A 15066-nucleotide genomic window follows, 5' to 3' on the forward strand; every position below is an offset into this window, starting at 1 on the left:
AATTGGGTGTTATTGGGTCGTGAACTTCCATAAGGGCCCAATGGGCCGAAAAAATATTGCTAAGCTTCATAAAATTCGAGCAAAGCCAAGAATGGGCCAAAACCATTTCATCTTCATTCCTCTTAGCCCATTCTCGGCCCAATATGTATATAAACAAAAAAAAGAGAAAAAGAGAATTAATTTGCACTTGACACATCATTTTTGCATGGTGGTTCTCCATGCAACCATCACCTCAAACCTCTCTCCTTCCCTCTTCTTCTACTCTCGGTCGAACCCTCATCCCTCACCCTCTCCACTTTCTTTCAAAATCTCTCAAGAACTCCTCCTTCCTCCTCTAAATTTTCGAGATTTTATGTGTAGTTTCAAGAGGTTTTTCATCAAGATCATCATCCTTGGTAAGTTCTTACTTGAATTTATGGTTTAACTTCTTGATTTCATCAAAAATCTCTTCTTAAACCGTATCATTTCATGATCTATACTCTTGAACTTCATAGAGTTCGAAAACCACCTCAAGGAGCTTGCTAGGGCCGAGATCTTCACTTCATTCTTCATCAAAAACCGAAACTTCAAAGCAAAGTGAGTTCATACCCCCTTGTTTTCGGTTTTACATTGTTTTGGGGGAGAATACAAGTTGCATATGTGTAGATCTATGTATTATTTCATGTTATGTGTGATTTTCTTGGTTTAAGTTGTGATTATGTGATGAAATATTATAGATCTCGAAAACTCTAACAAAAATGGGTGAGATTTGTAAACTAAAACACTCTAAGTAACATTCTATAAAGATGGAAGTGTTAAACATGTCTAAATTGTTGAAAGGCTAAACAAAATCGTGTATAAGGACCATTTTTGTCAAATAAACAAAACGTTGTGACTCTTATGACATTTACGGTTTCCATAAGGACTAAAAGAGTCAAACTTATATAAAATGGGTCTTTATGATATTCTTGGTGTAAAAAGGACCAAAAATGTAAATTTTTGCATAATGGGCCTTTACGGTTTCTTGGGCCTAATTTGTAAAAAACCTTAATTTTTATGAATTAAATTGTTATTTAATACAATTTGAGCCAAAAATGAAATTTACGATTTTTATGGGCTGAAAATGACACCTTATTCGAAATTGGGTCTAAAATGTTATTTTTACAAAACTTGGGTCGAAAAATGTCATTTTTATTAAAAATGGACTGAAAATACAAATCTTTATAAAAATAGGCCGAAAATAACATTTCATATATAACTTGGCCAAAGATGTCAATATTCATGATATTGGGCCAAAAATGTCGTTTTAATAAGAAGTGGGCTTTTTATTTCATTTGGAAAAACAATCGAGCTAAATTCAACAAGTTGATATCAAACGAACAAAATACATCGATTACATGTTGAATGGGCCTAAAGCTTACATTACATGTTTATTGGGCCTTAGTGGTCCATTTACATGCTTATTGGGCCTAGACTACATATTACATGTTTATTGGGCCTTAGTGGTCCATTTACATGCTTATTGGGCCTAGACAACACATTACATGTTTATTGGGTCATAGTGGTCCATATACAAGCTTATTGGACCTAAACTATACATTACATGTTTATTGGGCCTTAGTGGTCCTTCTACATGTCCGTTGGGCCTCGTACATTCATATACATACTCGTTAGGGCTTTTCAAACATAAAACATACAAAGTAAACAATATATAAATAATACAATATTCGCATAAACTCAGTCAAGGATGCTAGTGAGACATGTCGGTTGACACCTCTAGAGTGTACAATCGTAGCCTGTAGTTATAACCAGAGTCTCCTGGAGGGAGAGCGAGATTTTGTGTATAGATCTATACGGGGTGACACCCCACACCTGAGCTGTTCGCTACAGTTAGAATAGGCCAGTCTAGGGTGACAAACCTTACCGTAAATCAAGCCGGCGCCTAAAAACGTCACGACAGGCGAATTCGTCATAATCAAGTATGGTTAAAACGGCTCACATAGAGATCATCTCCAACAAAATTTTATGGAACACTTGTAAAAATCTTGTTGATACAATAACATACATACATTGATATTCGGTCTTAGGGTTTAGACCACAACACTCTTATAAACAGAAAATATAGGATTTTCTGGGGTAATACACAGTTAAACAATATCTTTTACTTACTACAGAAAATACAGGGTTTTTATTTGGATTGCATTTTATATACATTCCAAACACAGAAAACACACATGCATTAATACTTGATTTTGATACATCACGTTCAAACCATTTTTCAGAAAATATCGGATTTTCTGGTGTTTTACAAATAATTCAAAACTTTTCATTCAAATATGCTTATGAACTCACCAACATTATATATGTTGACGTTTTCAAAATAACTTGTATTCTCAGGGAATCTTTAAGCGGAAAGGTCAGCAGGAAATGTGGAATTTGTTATATTTTGTTATCATCATACATTAAATATATTGGACGTGTAATTTATGATACTGTACTTGATGTAAACAATGCTGGTTGTATTTTGATATGTATGATGATGGTGTTGTCTCGTTTTAATTATATACATTGTGATGATTATACAAGATGAAGTCACACACAAACCCCCGGACGTTTCCGCCGTCTGGTTCGGGGGTGTGACAGATTGGTATCAGAGCATTGTTTATAGTGAACTGGCATATCTAATCATACAGGATATGCAACTATAAATATAATGGGACTAAAACACTCTGAATGAAATGCATACCTAGGCATACATTAAAACAATAACACTAAAAGTCTCTGGAGGAAATGGAACACTGTGATTAAACCCGGACAGTTATGTGGTCATATTGGGGTGTCAATCCCAATATAGATCTATATACAACTATCACGCTCTCCCTACAAAGAGACTCTGGTTACAATTACAGGACTTTTGATTTCGTTACCTTGGAAGTAACGTGAAGCGAATGTCTCACAAAGTTATTCATTAACAGATTTACGTGTGGTGATCCGAAAACTCTTTTATGTAGAAATAAAACCTTTTGTAGGAAGTTTGCTCGTATAACATAAACTATCTTTGTTATAGTTTATCAAATTGTTTGTAATGTAAATGAACATAAACTATGCCTATTATAGTTTATCAAAACGTTTGTAATGTATAGTTTTCTTGTAAAAGTAGTGTTCGTTATGTAAATGAATCATAAACTATACCTATTATAGTCTATCACATAGTGGTAGTAGTAGTGAACATAAACTATACTTACAATAGTTTATCAAAATGTTCGTATGCAATGGATATAATCTTTGTTTATTATAATTAATTACCATACTTGTGGAGGTAAAAATACATTTGTTTTCTGATGTATGTCTATTTACCAAGACAAAATGACATATAATATAACACATATATGCACATAATGATACACACCTTGCTCAACAAGTTACAAGGTGTAAGTGAATTTGATAATATTTTTCTAGTGTTAACATTTATATTCCTGTTCTATAGAAAAATCATCAAAGGTCCAAATCAGAATCCGTAAATTCTGAGAGTTTGGAAAATGTTTCTAGTTTGTTCCAAATTTTTATTATGATTTTTAAAGATATTTAACTTGTGTAAAAATGTCCATATTCACAGACTGGTCCGGATTTGTTCTTGAAATGATAGGGTTTTGTAAAAATCACCATAAATTGTGGAAAAATCGTATGGAGATGTGCAAGTAGTCATTTTAAAGGTATGAACCTGAACTATTTGCACCTAATACAGTTTTGAAAAATAAAATGTTTAAGTTGACCAAAACAGTCCGTGAATGGAGTTAAACTTTTCTGATGAAAGCTGTTGAATGAGTTTAGTTGTGTTCTTGGTGTTTTAACTTGTATCCCCCCCCCCCCCCCCTAAAACTTAAGAAAACATGAAAAGATAGGGGTATGAACTCACCTTGAGTGATTTCAATAGATGGATGATGAAGAAAATGATGTTCAACTCAAGAACACTTAGAAGATGCTTGATGATTCGAAGATCTAACAACAAATATGACGATATTTGTGTAAGGAACCCGTGATTTGAGTGAAGAAGTGTAAGGAAATCAAGTGTGGGAATAGATTTACTTACCAAGGTGTGTGAAGAGCTCAAGATCAGCCTTGAATCTCGAATTCTTGGTGAGAGGAAGTGAGAGAGAATGAGTTTTGCTTTTTGGTGAAAAGTGAGTGAAATGGGAGGAGAGGTAATGATATCTCCAGCTTTTGATCAAGGTTGTGGCTGGAAATGAGTGTAAAAAGGACAATGATTGACTAGGTATGGGTAAATAGTGACTGGGAATAGTCAAGGAGTGGGTATGGGATGTAACTTATGTCCTTGCCCAAAGGATAAGTCAACACTCCACCTAAATATCTCACCAACTAGATTATATTCTTAGGCAATGATTTTCCTCAAAATATGATTAAAGTATGAATATTTAGGGTTTTATATGTCAAAATATAAGTTTGGGTGAAAATCCCACGTTAAAATAATTAAAAACGGGCTTAAAATGGAGTCGTGGTCGAAAACCGGGTGGAAAAGGGCTTACAGCGAGGCTTCTCGGATTGGGGCCGAAGTTCGGTCCCTTCTGCTATGGACCGAAGGTGAGTAGGAGCGAAATAGCCCGAAAGCAAAGGCAGGAAGCGAAGGCGAGAGGCTTTGGGTTCGGGTCAGAGGGTTCGGTCCTCAGCAGTTCGGTTTCGGTCCATCTTTGTTTGGCCCGAGAGGCTTCGCCCCTTAAGAGAAGGTTTCGGTTCCTTAAGGCTATTTTTCAAGAAATCTTCCCGTTTCGAGTGGTTTTTGACCCGGTTAAGTGTCGGGATGACCCGAAAGATTATAAAAAGTTAAAAGAGATTTTGAGAGAGATTTGGGAGAGATTTCACACACTTGGAGAGATTTCTCATACATAGAGAGATTTGGGAGATGTTTCACATACTTGGAGAGATTTCTCATACATAGAGAGATTTGGGAGAGATTTTTGATAGAAAGAGATAGAGTGAAAGAGGTTGGGAGAGATTTCGTTTGCGACCTTTTTGAGTGTTTGGCTTCGCAACGCAAGGTTTGTACATCCCGTTAAGTCTTGTTATGATTGTTCTATCCCCCCCCCGAGGGTTAAGGAATAATGTTTTATCGAGTAGATTCATCACTTGCCCTGATTAGGGTTTAGAATTTTCGAACATGTGAAAACTCTAAGTGATACTTTGTATTAAGATTGCGAGTTGTATAATAAGGAACAAAATGGAAACCCCAATATACAAGGGTTAGATGAGTTGACCGGTTTGACTTGTTGACATAAGTTGACTTTGACTTGACCAAAAATTGACGGTTGTCACACCACTGAACCCACTGTAATATCAATTTTTGTCTCTTCTTTTTCTTCATTTTTCCCAACCCACAACACACGAAAATCCTATCTTTCTCAACCCAATCAATTAAAAAAAATACAAAACAACTAAGGTACAAGTTTTACAACACATGGTACAAGAGAAAATGAGAGAGAGAAAGTAGAGAGAGATGATGAACTGGGTTAGTGAAACCAATTAAACAACCGGTTGAAGCGGGAGTGGTACCAGCGGTAACTCTATTGCTAATTAAGATTTTATCTTGATTGTTTTGTATTTTTTTTAATTGAATAGGTTGAGTGAGTTCAAAAAGATAGGGTTTCCGTGTGTTGTGGGTAGGGAAAGATAAAGAAAAATAAAAGAGGAAAAATGATGTGACAGTGGGTTCTTGGAAGGGAATGACTCCCTCCTAAAAGGTCTACGGGGTTATCTAAACCACCATGTCACTGGTCATAATTGTCACATAATTGTCACATAACTTGAATCTTTTCTAAAATAAAAAATGCATGTATTTTCAAATATTGTTGCAAAATAGGTCGTATTTTACCTTTACCACGAAGCATTGAAAAGTTTACGCTGAAAAAGTGGTTAAACTATAAGGGGTCATTTTGTTTTTTCACCTAAGTACAAGCCAAAAAATTAAAGTTTAACGATGAAAAAAATTTAAATTGATTTTCATTTAATTCATCTCGAGCGACTCAACGCTTCTCTGCTCTGCTCTACTCTCCTCTGTTTCTCATACAGAGACCGCCGGAGGCTGAACAAACGGCGACTGCCGGAATTAGCAAACGGAGCTTCTTAATTCAAGGTACAAGTCTTCGCTTCAGGTTTCTTTTTAGGTTCTTGGTTTTATTTCCGCCATTCCGGTGATAAATCGTCGATTACACACGATTCCTCACCAGTTTCACTTAATTGATTCATCCTCTCCTCTCTTTCTCAGGCGTACAGAGAACGCTGGAGTCTGAACAAACGGCGACTGCCGGAATCAGCAAACGGATCTTCTTAATTGAAGGTACAAGTTTTCTTCTACACCGTTGTTCTTTGATCTTTTGGTTCTTGGTTTTTTTTTCCGCCATTCCGGTGATAAAATCGTCGATTACACACGATTCCTCACCAGTTTCACTCAATTGAGTCATCCTCTCCTCTCTTTCTCAGGCGTACAGAGACCGCCGGAGGCTGAACAAACGGCGACTGCCGGAATCAGCAAACGGAGATTCTTAATTCAAGGTACCAAGTTTTCTTTTCTGCCTATAGCATATTCGAATTCGTTCCCATCGCTTCTTTAGGTCTAAATTATTACCTTATCACATTTGTTGTTCTTGTTGTTATATCAAATGAGTAGTTTTCGTCGATTACACGATAACTCAACAACTGAAATTGGTTTTTGAATATTCTAGTTTGAATTGCTTAGCATTATTCTCGATTGCCTTTCGGAGTCAATTTCAGGTCATATCTGTTTTCACAATATACCATACCCAATAAAAAGTTAAAAACCCTATCGAAACACAAGATTTATAAAGTTTTGAACATCATTTTTTCTCATTGACAACTGTTTACCAATATTTCTTGTTTTTCGATGTAGGATTATTATGGCTATTCCGGAAGAAGCTATTGCTGCGGCATACAATTTTGTAAGAACATTTAGTTTTTTTTTTTAGTTTATATAAAACTTTTGTAATGAAATTATGAAATATCGTATTATAGATTGATCAAGGAATCCAAGACATGCGTGCACAGCAAGAACTGTTGGAAGTTGATTTAGCTCATATTTTGGCAAGATTCCACGCCTTAGAAAATAATCATCCCCTCAGAAACCACTTAAGAATTTTGGCGCGTATAATTGTCGTGAGATACATGAAGTAAGTTTTTTTTTTCCACAAAATTTAAGAATTATAATTAACTTTTTTTATAAATAATTTAATAACTGTTTTTTTTATAGCTATTTGTTAATGGCTGATTCTTATACTCTTATAAGAATTCAGCTAAGTTGGTTGGTGTTTATCCGAAGGCAAATGGATGGGCTAATGGACGTGGTATTTTTTTTTTTTGTTTAAATGTGGTATATAGTATGTTATTTGTCCCTTGTTTTTATTTAAACTTATCAAATATTAATTTCAGATCAATGTATCAAATCTATTGGTAGAACAAATTGCTGGCATAGCTAACGGGATTACATTGGGTGATATGGATGTAAGTGTTTAATATTTTGATCCTATATTATTATTTAAAGAGAACAAGTATTGAATTTTTTTTTTTTTTTTTTGTAGGGAAATCATGCCAATTCGGTAGAAACCGTAAATAACATCAGTAATATGATACATGTTTTAGCTGTAGGACTAGGTTTGGATGGTAATGCAGAGCTTCAGGTCCCTAATAATTTTGTTGAACACGGTTAGTTTTGAAAAAACATCATTATTTATAGTTTTATCATTTATGAAAATGCTCTAATAATTTGTTAATCAATTGTGCAGTGATGAATGTATTGTTCACTCCATAACAGTGAAAGACAAAGAATGCAGTGGATTTTTTTAGTACATAAGTATCACGAGGTTTAATGGAAACTAGTGTAGTGACCCATGCGGAAGACAATTTTTTCTATTTGAGAATTGTCACTCAAACCAATTCAGTAAAGAGATTTGAACATCACTATGACATGCAACGTCTATAAAATTGTTTGAATCTGTAAAACCAAAGAATACATGAGATACACACTTTCATACTGTTGACATCAAAAAAAAATTATTACATGAATAAGAAAAGTGAATACATAAAACTTATCAACAAATATATTCATCATTAGCAAAGAAACAAATGGCAATGTAGAATTGAAAATTGAATGAAGTAAAAAATGAACCTCACTTTGCAAAGGGTATGAGGCTGAACATGTATCAGGTTCTATTGATCCTCAAAATATGTATAATTAAAAAATGTATGCTGCAAACTGTCCAAAACTTACTTGTAGAACTACACTACAAACAGCTAGAGAGATGTAATCCATAATGTCAATATGAATATCATTGAGGACAATAACAGTGTGCTCCATAAAATTTGAAGTTTGATAAACAGTGTTTCCAAATATGACCCCAGTCTCAGTTGACGACACCTTAATGTTTGCTTTTATCCGCTTTCTTGATTCAGGGGCAAGGGTGTCAAGTTTAAGGTCACCCATTGTTGCCAATTCCAGACAGAGATTCTGAAGGGTTTCTTTGGTTCTATTGATGACAGTTACAATAAGTACAATATCATAGCAACTAAAAGTAACATATGCTTCAGCATAAGCTGGATCACTGAATCCAGTGAGTTGGAGAATTCGGTTGAGTTTATTTGTAGCACCTCCCTCTTTGATAAATTCTCCATCAACACAATGTTTGACGACTTTGAAACTGTAATGACCTGAGGTTAAAAAGAATAAAACTGAAAATCTTCTCCATAAACAGATTTATAAGAAAGTATAGCAAAAAATGGCAAATAGGAGTGTCAGCTTCAGTGAGTTATGTCGCATCAGTAACGATCTAGTGAAGTTACATCTTCATGGGGAAAACACAAAACTAAAATGAATCTAACAGAACCAAGGTTTTAAGTAGATCAATCAGTTCAACAAACTTATAAATAAATAAACTAATCCACATAAATGCATTTTGTCCATACTTTTATACACCGACGACTATAAAATCTCATAACATTAGAGGTTAATATGCAGTAGCTACTCACTTAAACACAGAAAACATGAAACTTGTAATTTCATACAAAAATTGCATATGGATGAGATTGAACCACCTGTGATTCGTCTTCATTGATCCTCAAGATCAAGCGGAACATTTGACGGCTAGTTAAATCCCATTCGAGTCTGAACGTAAAACCCTAAACTCAAAAGCATCAAATAGAACGAGTCGGAATCTTTTTGTTGATACTTGGTGGGGCACGAAAGTAGGATGCTATTATCAAGTAGGGTATCATTTTCCACACAATAACCATGCAACTTTACAAAATTTTCATGTTATATATCTGAAATAATAGTTATTTCAGTCAAGAATTCTCGCAACCCTTGTCTTGATTCAGTAGAGAGAACCTTTATAGCAACTATTTTTCCATCTTTTAGTAGTCCCTAGAGATTAACAAATGTGTATTTAAAATATTAATAAGTAGTTTAGTGATAAGCTAAACACATGAAGAGTAGTTGTTAGAAATATTTGAAATTTACCTTGTAAACAGAACCAAAACGCCCCTGTCCTATCTTATTTTCCTGTTTAAAATCTCCTGAAATTTCAAAATGACAAAATTAGACCTGTTTCTTTATTTCTTCTCATCAACTTTCTTACAAAAAATGCATATCAAAATTAAAGTAAACATTAATCTAAATTGAAGGAATTTATAGATCTGAGAATTGTACCTTTTAAGCTTAAATTGAGTGAGTCCTCTACCATTTTTATCCCCTCAGCTTCTGGTTTCCCAAATATAACCTGGATAATAAGAAGAGATAACATGTCAAGTACATCTGACTTATAAAAAAAGTGTCGAAGAGGAACAATTTAGCAGAATATAAGCAGATGACTCATAAACCGAACAAAAAACATATAAATCTAACAAAAAACATGAATTCGATTCTAAAATTATTAAGATAAAAGAACAATGGAGCAATTGCCACAAATATGGATAGGGTTAGAAAGCTAAACTATGTTGCATCAAGGTTTGGCGAAAGCGGTATGCATCAAGAACGAACGAACATAAGATAAAAGGAAGAAACTTTACCGGTTCCGGAGGTTTTGTGAGAAAAATAAAGGCGCAAAAGATTTTAGGGCTACCATCTTGACTTTTCAGATCATGAATTCATCTGAAGGAGATTGAGTGGATTTAAGCGAGTTGAAAGAGTTCGGTGGGAGGAACTACGTGGAAGGAACTGGAAGAAGGAGGATGCGGTGGAGGGATTTTAACCATGGTGGAAGGGTAACCCGATGGGTACGAAACTGTTCATAAGGCCATTGGAATTTAATTATATATATAATACATTAGTGATATTATTGAATTTTTGCAAACAATGATTGGGTTAAAAATATAAGGGTGTGTTTGGTTGGGTGGAATGGAATGAGAAAGGAATGGAATGAACTAAGTAATGGAATCGACGAGGTAATGAAATGATTCATTACCATTCCATCGTCATGTTTGGTTACTCTGATGGAATGGAATGTGTCATTCATCCATGTTGTTTGGTATGTATAAAAAAGATAAAGGAATGGAATGAAAATAATTTACAATGACAAAAATACCCTTCCAACACAAAGATCACATAATTCAATAAAGTCAACATTATCTAGTCAAAAATTTTAGTTTCTATAACTAATAACAAAAACTATTACATAAACATAAATGGTTTATAGAAATATAAAATTTTATTCATAATAAAAAACTTTGTCATAAAAACATATCAAGGTCAAACCAACATTAACAAAAAAATGATCATAATGTTCATAACTTAAAAAAAAAATTGCAATATCATAAAAAAATCATATAAATAACGTCAAGCATCATCTTCAAGCAAGTCCTTTACCCATCCAAATTTGTCTTCGTCCTCAACTATAAAGAAGATTACCATCAACTCATCATTCTTTGAAAGCATACGCACGACCTTATTACAGTCACGGACAGTTAAACCAACAACTTTTTTCATCTCAGAATACAGTTTTTTACGTAGCTCTTCTCTCTCTCTCTCTCGATTCCAAAAACCGCATTGAAGGTACTTGTTGCATTATCAATCTTTGAACCAATTATATCTGCTGAATCTTTCAAGCTGTTCATCAAAGGATCCCAACTATTTCTTCTTTTTCTCTTTCGTTGTGCACTTGAATCTTCTGAATCAAAGTGGAACTCATTTCCAGTTTTATTGTTTAACCGTGTTTTAAAACAAAACCATATAAATACGCCGATATTGGTTTTGTATTTTTGACATTTTTATCCTTTATAGCTTAAAATATACATACATTATTTCTATATGAAAATTTTGTAGGTGTTAATGAAATTATTTCAATTTTAATAATATAAACCTACATGTAAAATTCTAATTAGAGTATGTGGATGTGAATCAAAATCCACATACTTTAATTATTTCAATTTTAATAATATAAACCTCCTGGTTGTAGAGGGGCTGGGAAAGAAAGGGGACAGAAAGTCATTTTTTTTAATAGGTTGGTGTTAAGATCTTGGCTACTCCTTTAGCTAATTCAAGTTAATCAAAATCCTAGTTGTTAGGAATTGGTGCACAAATTGCTGTTAAGAGTTTGTTGCTGTTAAGAATTGGTGTGCAGATTGTTGTTAAAGGATTTCAAATGAGCATAAAGGTGACTGCCGATGCATTATCACACCAAGTCATGAGCACTTTTAAAAGGACCGCTTAAAGGATTTAAAAATAGACTACTAAAAGAATTTAAAAATTGGATGTTCATAAAAATTGGATGTTCATTTTAAAATAAAAGTGACTGCAAATTCTAATGCCCTGATCAAAATCCAAACTTGCAATCCTATCATTGTTTAATTTATGTATGCATGTTCATGTCAAACATATAACATCAATTTTTTTTGAACAACCGAATAGCAGCAATTTTGATATGTAACAACATATCACAGTAGCTTCAAAAAGATAGATAACAAGAACACAAATAGCAAATTGAATACAAAATAATTTCAAGAACACAAACAAGTGAATAACCTTATTAGATGAATGTCAATAACAGAGAATACAACAAACCAAAAAAAAAAAAAAAAACTAACCTCGAAATTCTTGGAGCTGTAATGAATCTTGGAGCTGTGATGAAATATACTTGAAATTGTCTTGAAGCTTTGGTGGTCGATCACGTAATGATTCACAGAAAACAATTCTATAATGATTTCGTTGGAAATTAGTCGGCGTTTGTGAGGGAAAACGCTGCGATTATGATATCCAAGTGCAAAATCGATATCTTTTCCTCAATCAATTGAAGATGCGATGCTGATTTTTAGTGATATCGTGCCTACGCTTCCGATTTGAGAGGCTGATAGAGGGCAATTTCGGAAGATACAATTATAAGGAGGGAATGGAATGAAAAAAAAACGGGGGTACCCCATGGAATGAAAATCCCGTGTTTTGGGGGAATGAGATTGCTTCAAGAATAGGGCTTTCATTTCCTTATACGTACCAAACATGTTTTTTTTCATTACCCCTGAATATCCCATTTCATTTCTCCCTTTATTCTTGCGTACCAAACACCCCCTAAGACCCGTCTTGTGCGGAATTAAAAATATAAGTAAGGTTCTCTTATAGATTTAAAATATAAATATGTTGCTTTTATTTGAAAATAAAAGTAATTTTGTGTTTTCGTTTAAAAATATGAACATGTTGATATTTTGGTTTAAAAGTAAAAAATTTGTTGTTGATGATGAAAAATAAAATATATTATTGTTTTGAATTAAAAGTTCGTTGCTATTTTAGATTAAACATTGAAGTGTGTTTGTTTTGGGTTGACAATTGTCCTTCTCCATTAATTTTATTTGGCATGGTCAATTTTGGTTAACAATTGTCATTCACACTTAATTTTCATTTGACTAAATAAATTAATATTACTTTAAATTTTAAATTATGTAGAAATCCTTATTTTAATCATCCAAATTTTTGAGATGTTTACCAAAATTTACAATTATGTAGAAATCCTTATTTAAATTATTGAAGAAAATATGAGGGAACTTCAAAGAAGAAAACATATTTTAACAGATTAGTATCTATATTGCGTGGTATTTCCAAGAACTTGTTGAGCTGTAAGCCATCAGTTCTGGATCAAGCATTTTCTTCTTAAGATCCTTTGCATTATCGGGTGTTGTTCTTAATTTCCTTCCAATTAATTGATCCCTTGTAGTACCCACAACCACATCACTTGCTTCATTTGGTATACCAATAGTAGAAGATCAATGATTTGAAAGCATTCCCCTTGGAGACTTCATTCACATTCAAGAATCAGGATTGAATATTTTAATTCTTAATTAAAACTTATAAAAAGACATTACTTGAGGGCTGTTTCTTTTTTACTTACTGGCCTAGGTAAAGCACTTAATCTAGACACCTATACATGGTTGTTGTTTTTTTTTTGACATAAAACACCTGTCTTAATGTATTAAGATACTAACCTTTTACCTGTTTCCCTTCTATTTTTTCCTCCCAACTCCTCTCACATTAAAACTATTGAATATTGTTATTTGATATTGTGAAATTTGTATTTTCTTAATATAAGGGTAAAACAGTCATTTAGTCTCATTCAACTGCTTTCTTCATTCTAGACCAGAAACAGACCTTTATCCAGGCAAACATCATTACCCATTAAGCCAATTCACCTATAAAGGACTTAATGGAGAGAAAAAAAAACAGTCCCTTTAATATCAAATCCAAATTTGAATTCTAAATTTACTTACTGGTTTAGGGGTTTGGATTCCACCTCCCAAGGCGGGAAACGATTGCGTGGGTAAAGACAGGGGCATATTTGTCTTTTGCCTTTTCTGAGATGCTGAAACGGTTGGACAGAGTGAATTTGGGTCATGGACAGATCGGGGAATGTTGAGCATTGTGGTGCGTGTCCCTTTTGAGAGTAGTTCTCTATGTTTATCATCGGAAACACGCAGCTCGTTCCCAAGTTCAGTTATTAATCTTTCCTTCTCCTGAGAGGGCATTTAAGTAAATTCATCAAAGCACAAATGAAGTCTGGGGTATAGATATGTAGAAAGGTGAAAATCATACCCATGAAAGCGCATCAGATTGTGCTTTGAAAGCTCGTAGCACTGAATTGCATGCTACTTGCTCAAGAAAGCGCATCAGATAATACCCCTTTTACTCGACTGATGAATGCCATGATTTTACATTTCAGCTCATGCGTTCATTGTGGGAAAATTTTATTTCAAGGTACATGGTCATATATCATGTATCCTTTTTTTAATAAATGTTTTTGTACGTTGTTTTTATATGTTTTCTGTTACTTTCAATTTCTTTGTAATATTTGTCTCAAATTTTATGTTGCAGGAATTTGGCAACGGGTATTGTTAATGGCACCATGTTATAGGTCAAAACCACCTTACAAGTCAAAACCACTATTAATAAACTATTATTTATTGTTGTCAAAGAGGTTAAAGTGAGATGGTAAAAAAATATGACATGCAGACTCATTATAATAATTTTACATCTTTGTTCCTTTATTTTACTTTTTATTTTCTCTTTCAATCCTTTTAATTTTAAAGTGTTTTATCTATAACCTTTTGATATATATATATATATATATATATATATATATATATATATATATATATATATATATATATATTAATTTACATGAATCGTCCATCATGTAAGTACCAAAAAGCATGTTTGGTCTATATTTTCAAAAATTAACTCGGACCGTCTTTCGTTTGTTTAAAACTTACATGCTTCATCCCTAAAATTGTATTTCAGACATAGAAGGACTGTTTTACCCTTATATATATTTATTTTATTTTATTTATTTATTTATTTATCATTTATAATATAGAAAAATAAAAGAGGCCCACCCTACCCTTCGCTCGTACACCCATATGTCGTATCCCACTCCCTTTCCTAACTTGACTCCCTTTTTCTCATCACTAAACCTTTTTGATGGAAAACACATTATCGGAGAAGATGAGACGGCGTAGAAGATGATCAGAGAAGATGGGACGGCGTAGAAGATGATCGGAGAATATGAGATAGCATACAAGATGAGATGGAGA

The 15066-nt window shown here is 33.6% G+C and overlaps 1 protein-coding gene and 1 long non-coding RNA gene across 4 annotated transcripts; one reads left to right on the plus strand and one right to left on the minus strand.

Moving 5' to 3' along the window:
- The first annotated feature begins 6009 nt into the window (after positions 1 to 6009).
- On the plus strand, positions 6010 to 7962 carry LOC145136266 (uncharacterized). The gene is made up of 9 exons (XM_079070421.1): positions 6010 to 6124; positions 6257 to 6328; positions 6472 to 6543; positions 6899 to 6947; positions 7021 to 7175; positions 7256 to 7349; positions 7435 to 7506; positions 7584 to 7707; positions 7788 to 7962. Exons 4-9 carry the CDS (start codon positions 6906 to 6908, stop codon positions 7811 to 7813), a joined length of 513 nt encoding a protein of 170 aa, XP_078926547.1. The 5' UTR covers positions 6010 to 6124; positions 6257 to 6328; positions 6472 to 6543; positions 6899 to 6905; the 3' UTR covers positions 7814 to 7962.
- A 154-nt stretch (positions 7963 to 8116) lies between these two features.
- LOC145136267 (uncharacterized) lies at positions 8117 to 12468 on the minus strand. 3 transcript variants are annotated; one of them, XR_013720346.1, is made up of 5 exons: positions 10066 to 10269; positions 9707 to 9776; positions 9518 to 9573; positions 9094 to 9421; positions 8117 to 8709 (listed from the first exon to the last, which is right to left on the minus strand). It is a non-coding gene; the product is annotated as an uncharacterized LOC145136267 (long non-coding RNA). The 3 variants fall into 3 exon arrangements; XR_013720345.1 differs by lacking the exons at positions 9094 to 9421; positions 10066 to 10269 and adding an exon at positions 12079 to 12468; XR_013720344.1 differs by lacking the exon at positions 9094 to 9421.
- Between the last annotated feature and the right edge of the window lie 2598 nt (positions 12469 to 15066).

The sequence above is a fragment of the Lactuca virosa genome, chromosome 9, assembly GCF_052849685.1.
Source record: "Lactuca virosa cultivar CGN04683 chromosome 9, Lactuca_virosa_CGN04683_v6, whole genome shotgun sequence".
Taxonomy (NCBI): Eukaryota; Viridiplantae; Streptophyta; class Magnoliopsida; order Asterales; family Asteraceae; genus Lactuca; species Lactuca virosa.

Bases quoted from the DNA above. Each gene is read 5' to 3' on its own strand.
- LOC145136266 (XM_079070421.1), top strand. From the start codon at position 6,906: ATGGCTATTCCGGAAGAAGCTATTGCTGCGGCATACAATTTT. The intron at 7,176-7,255 runs GTAAGTTTTTTT...TTTTTTTTATAG, and splicing joins ATTGTCGTGAGATACATGAA to CTATTTGTTAATGGCTGATT. The intron at 7,507-7,583 runs GTAAGTGTTTAA...TTTTTTTTGTAG, and splicing joins TTACATTGGGTGATATGGAT to GGAAATCATGCCAATTCGGT.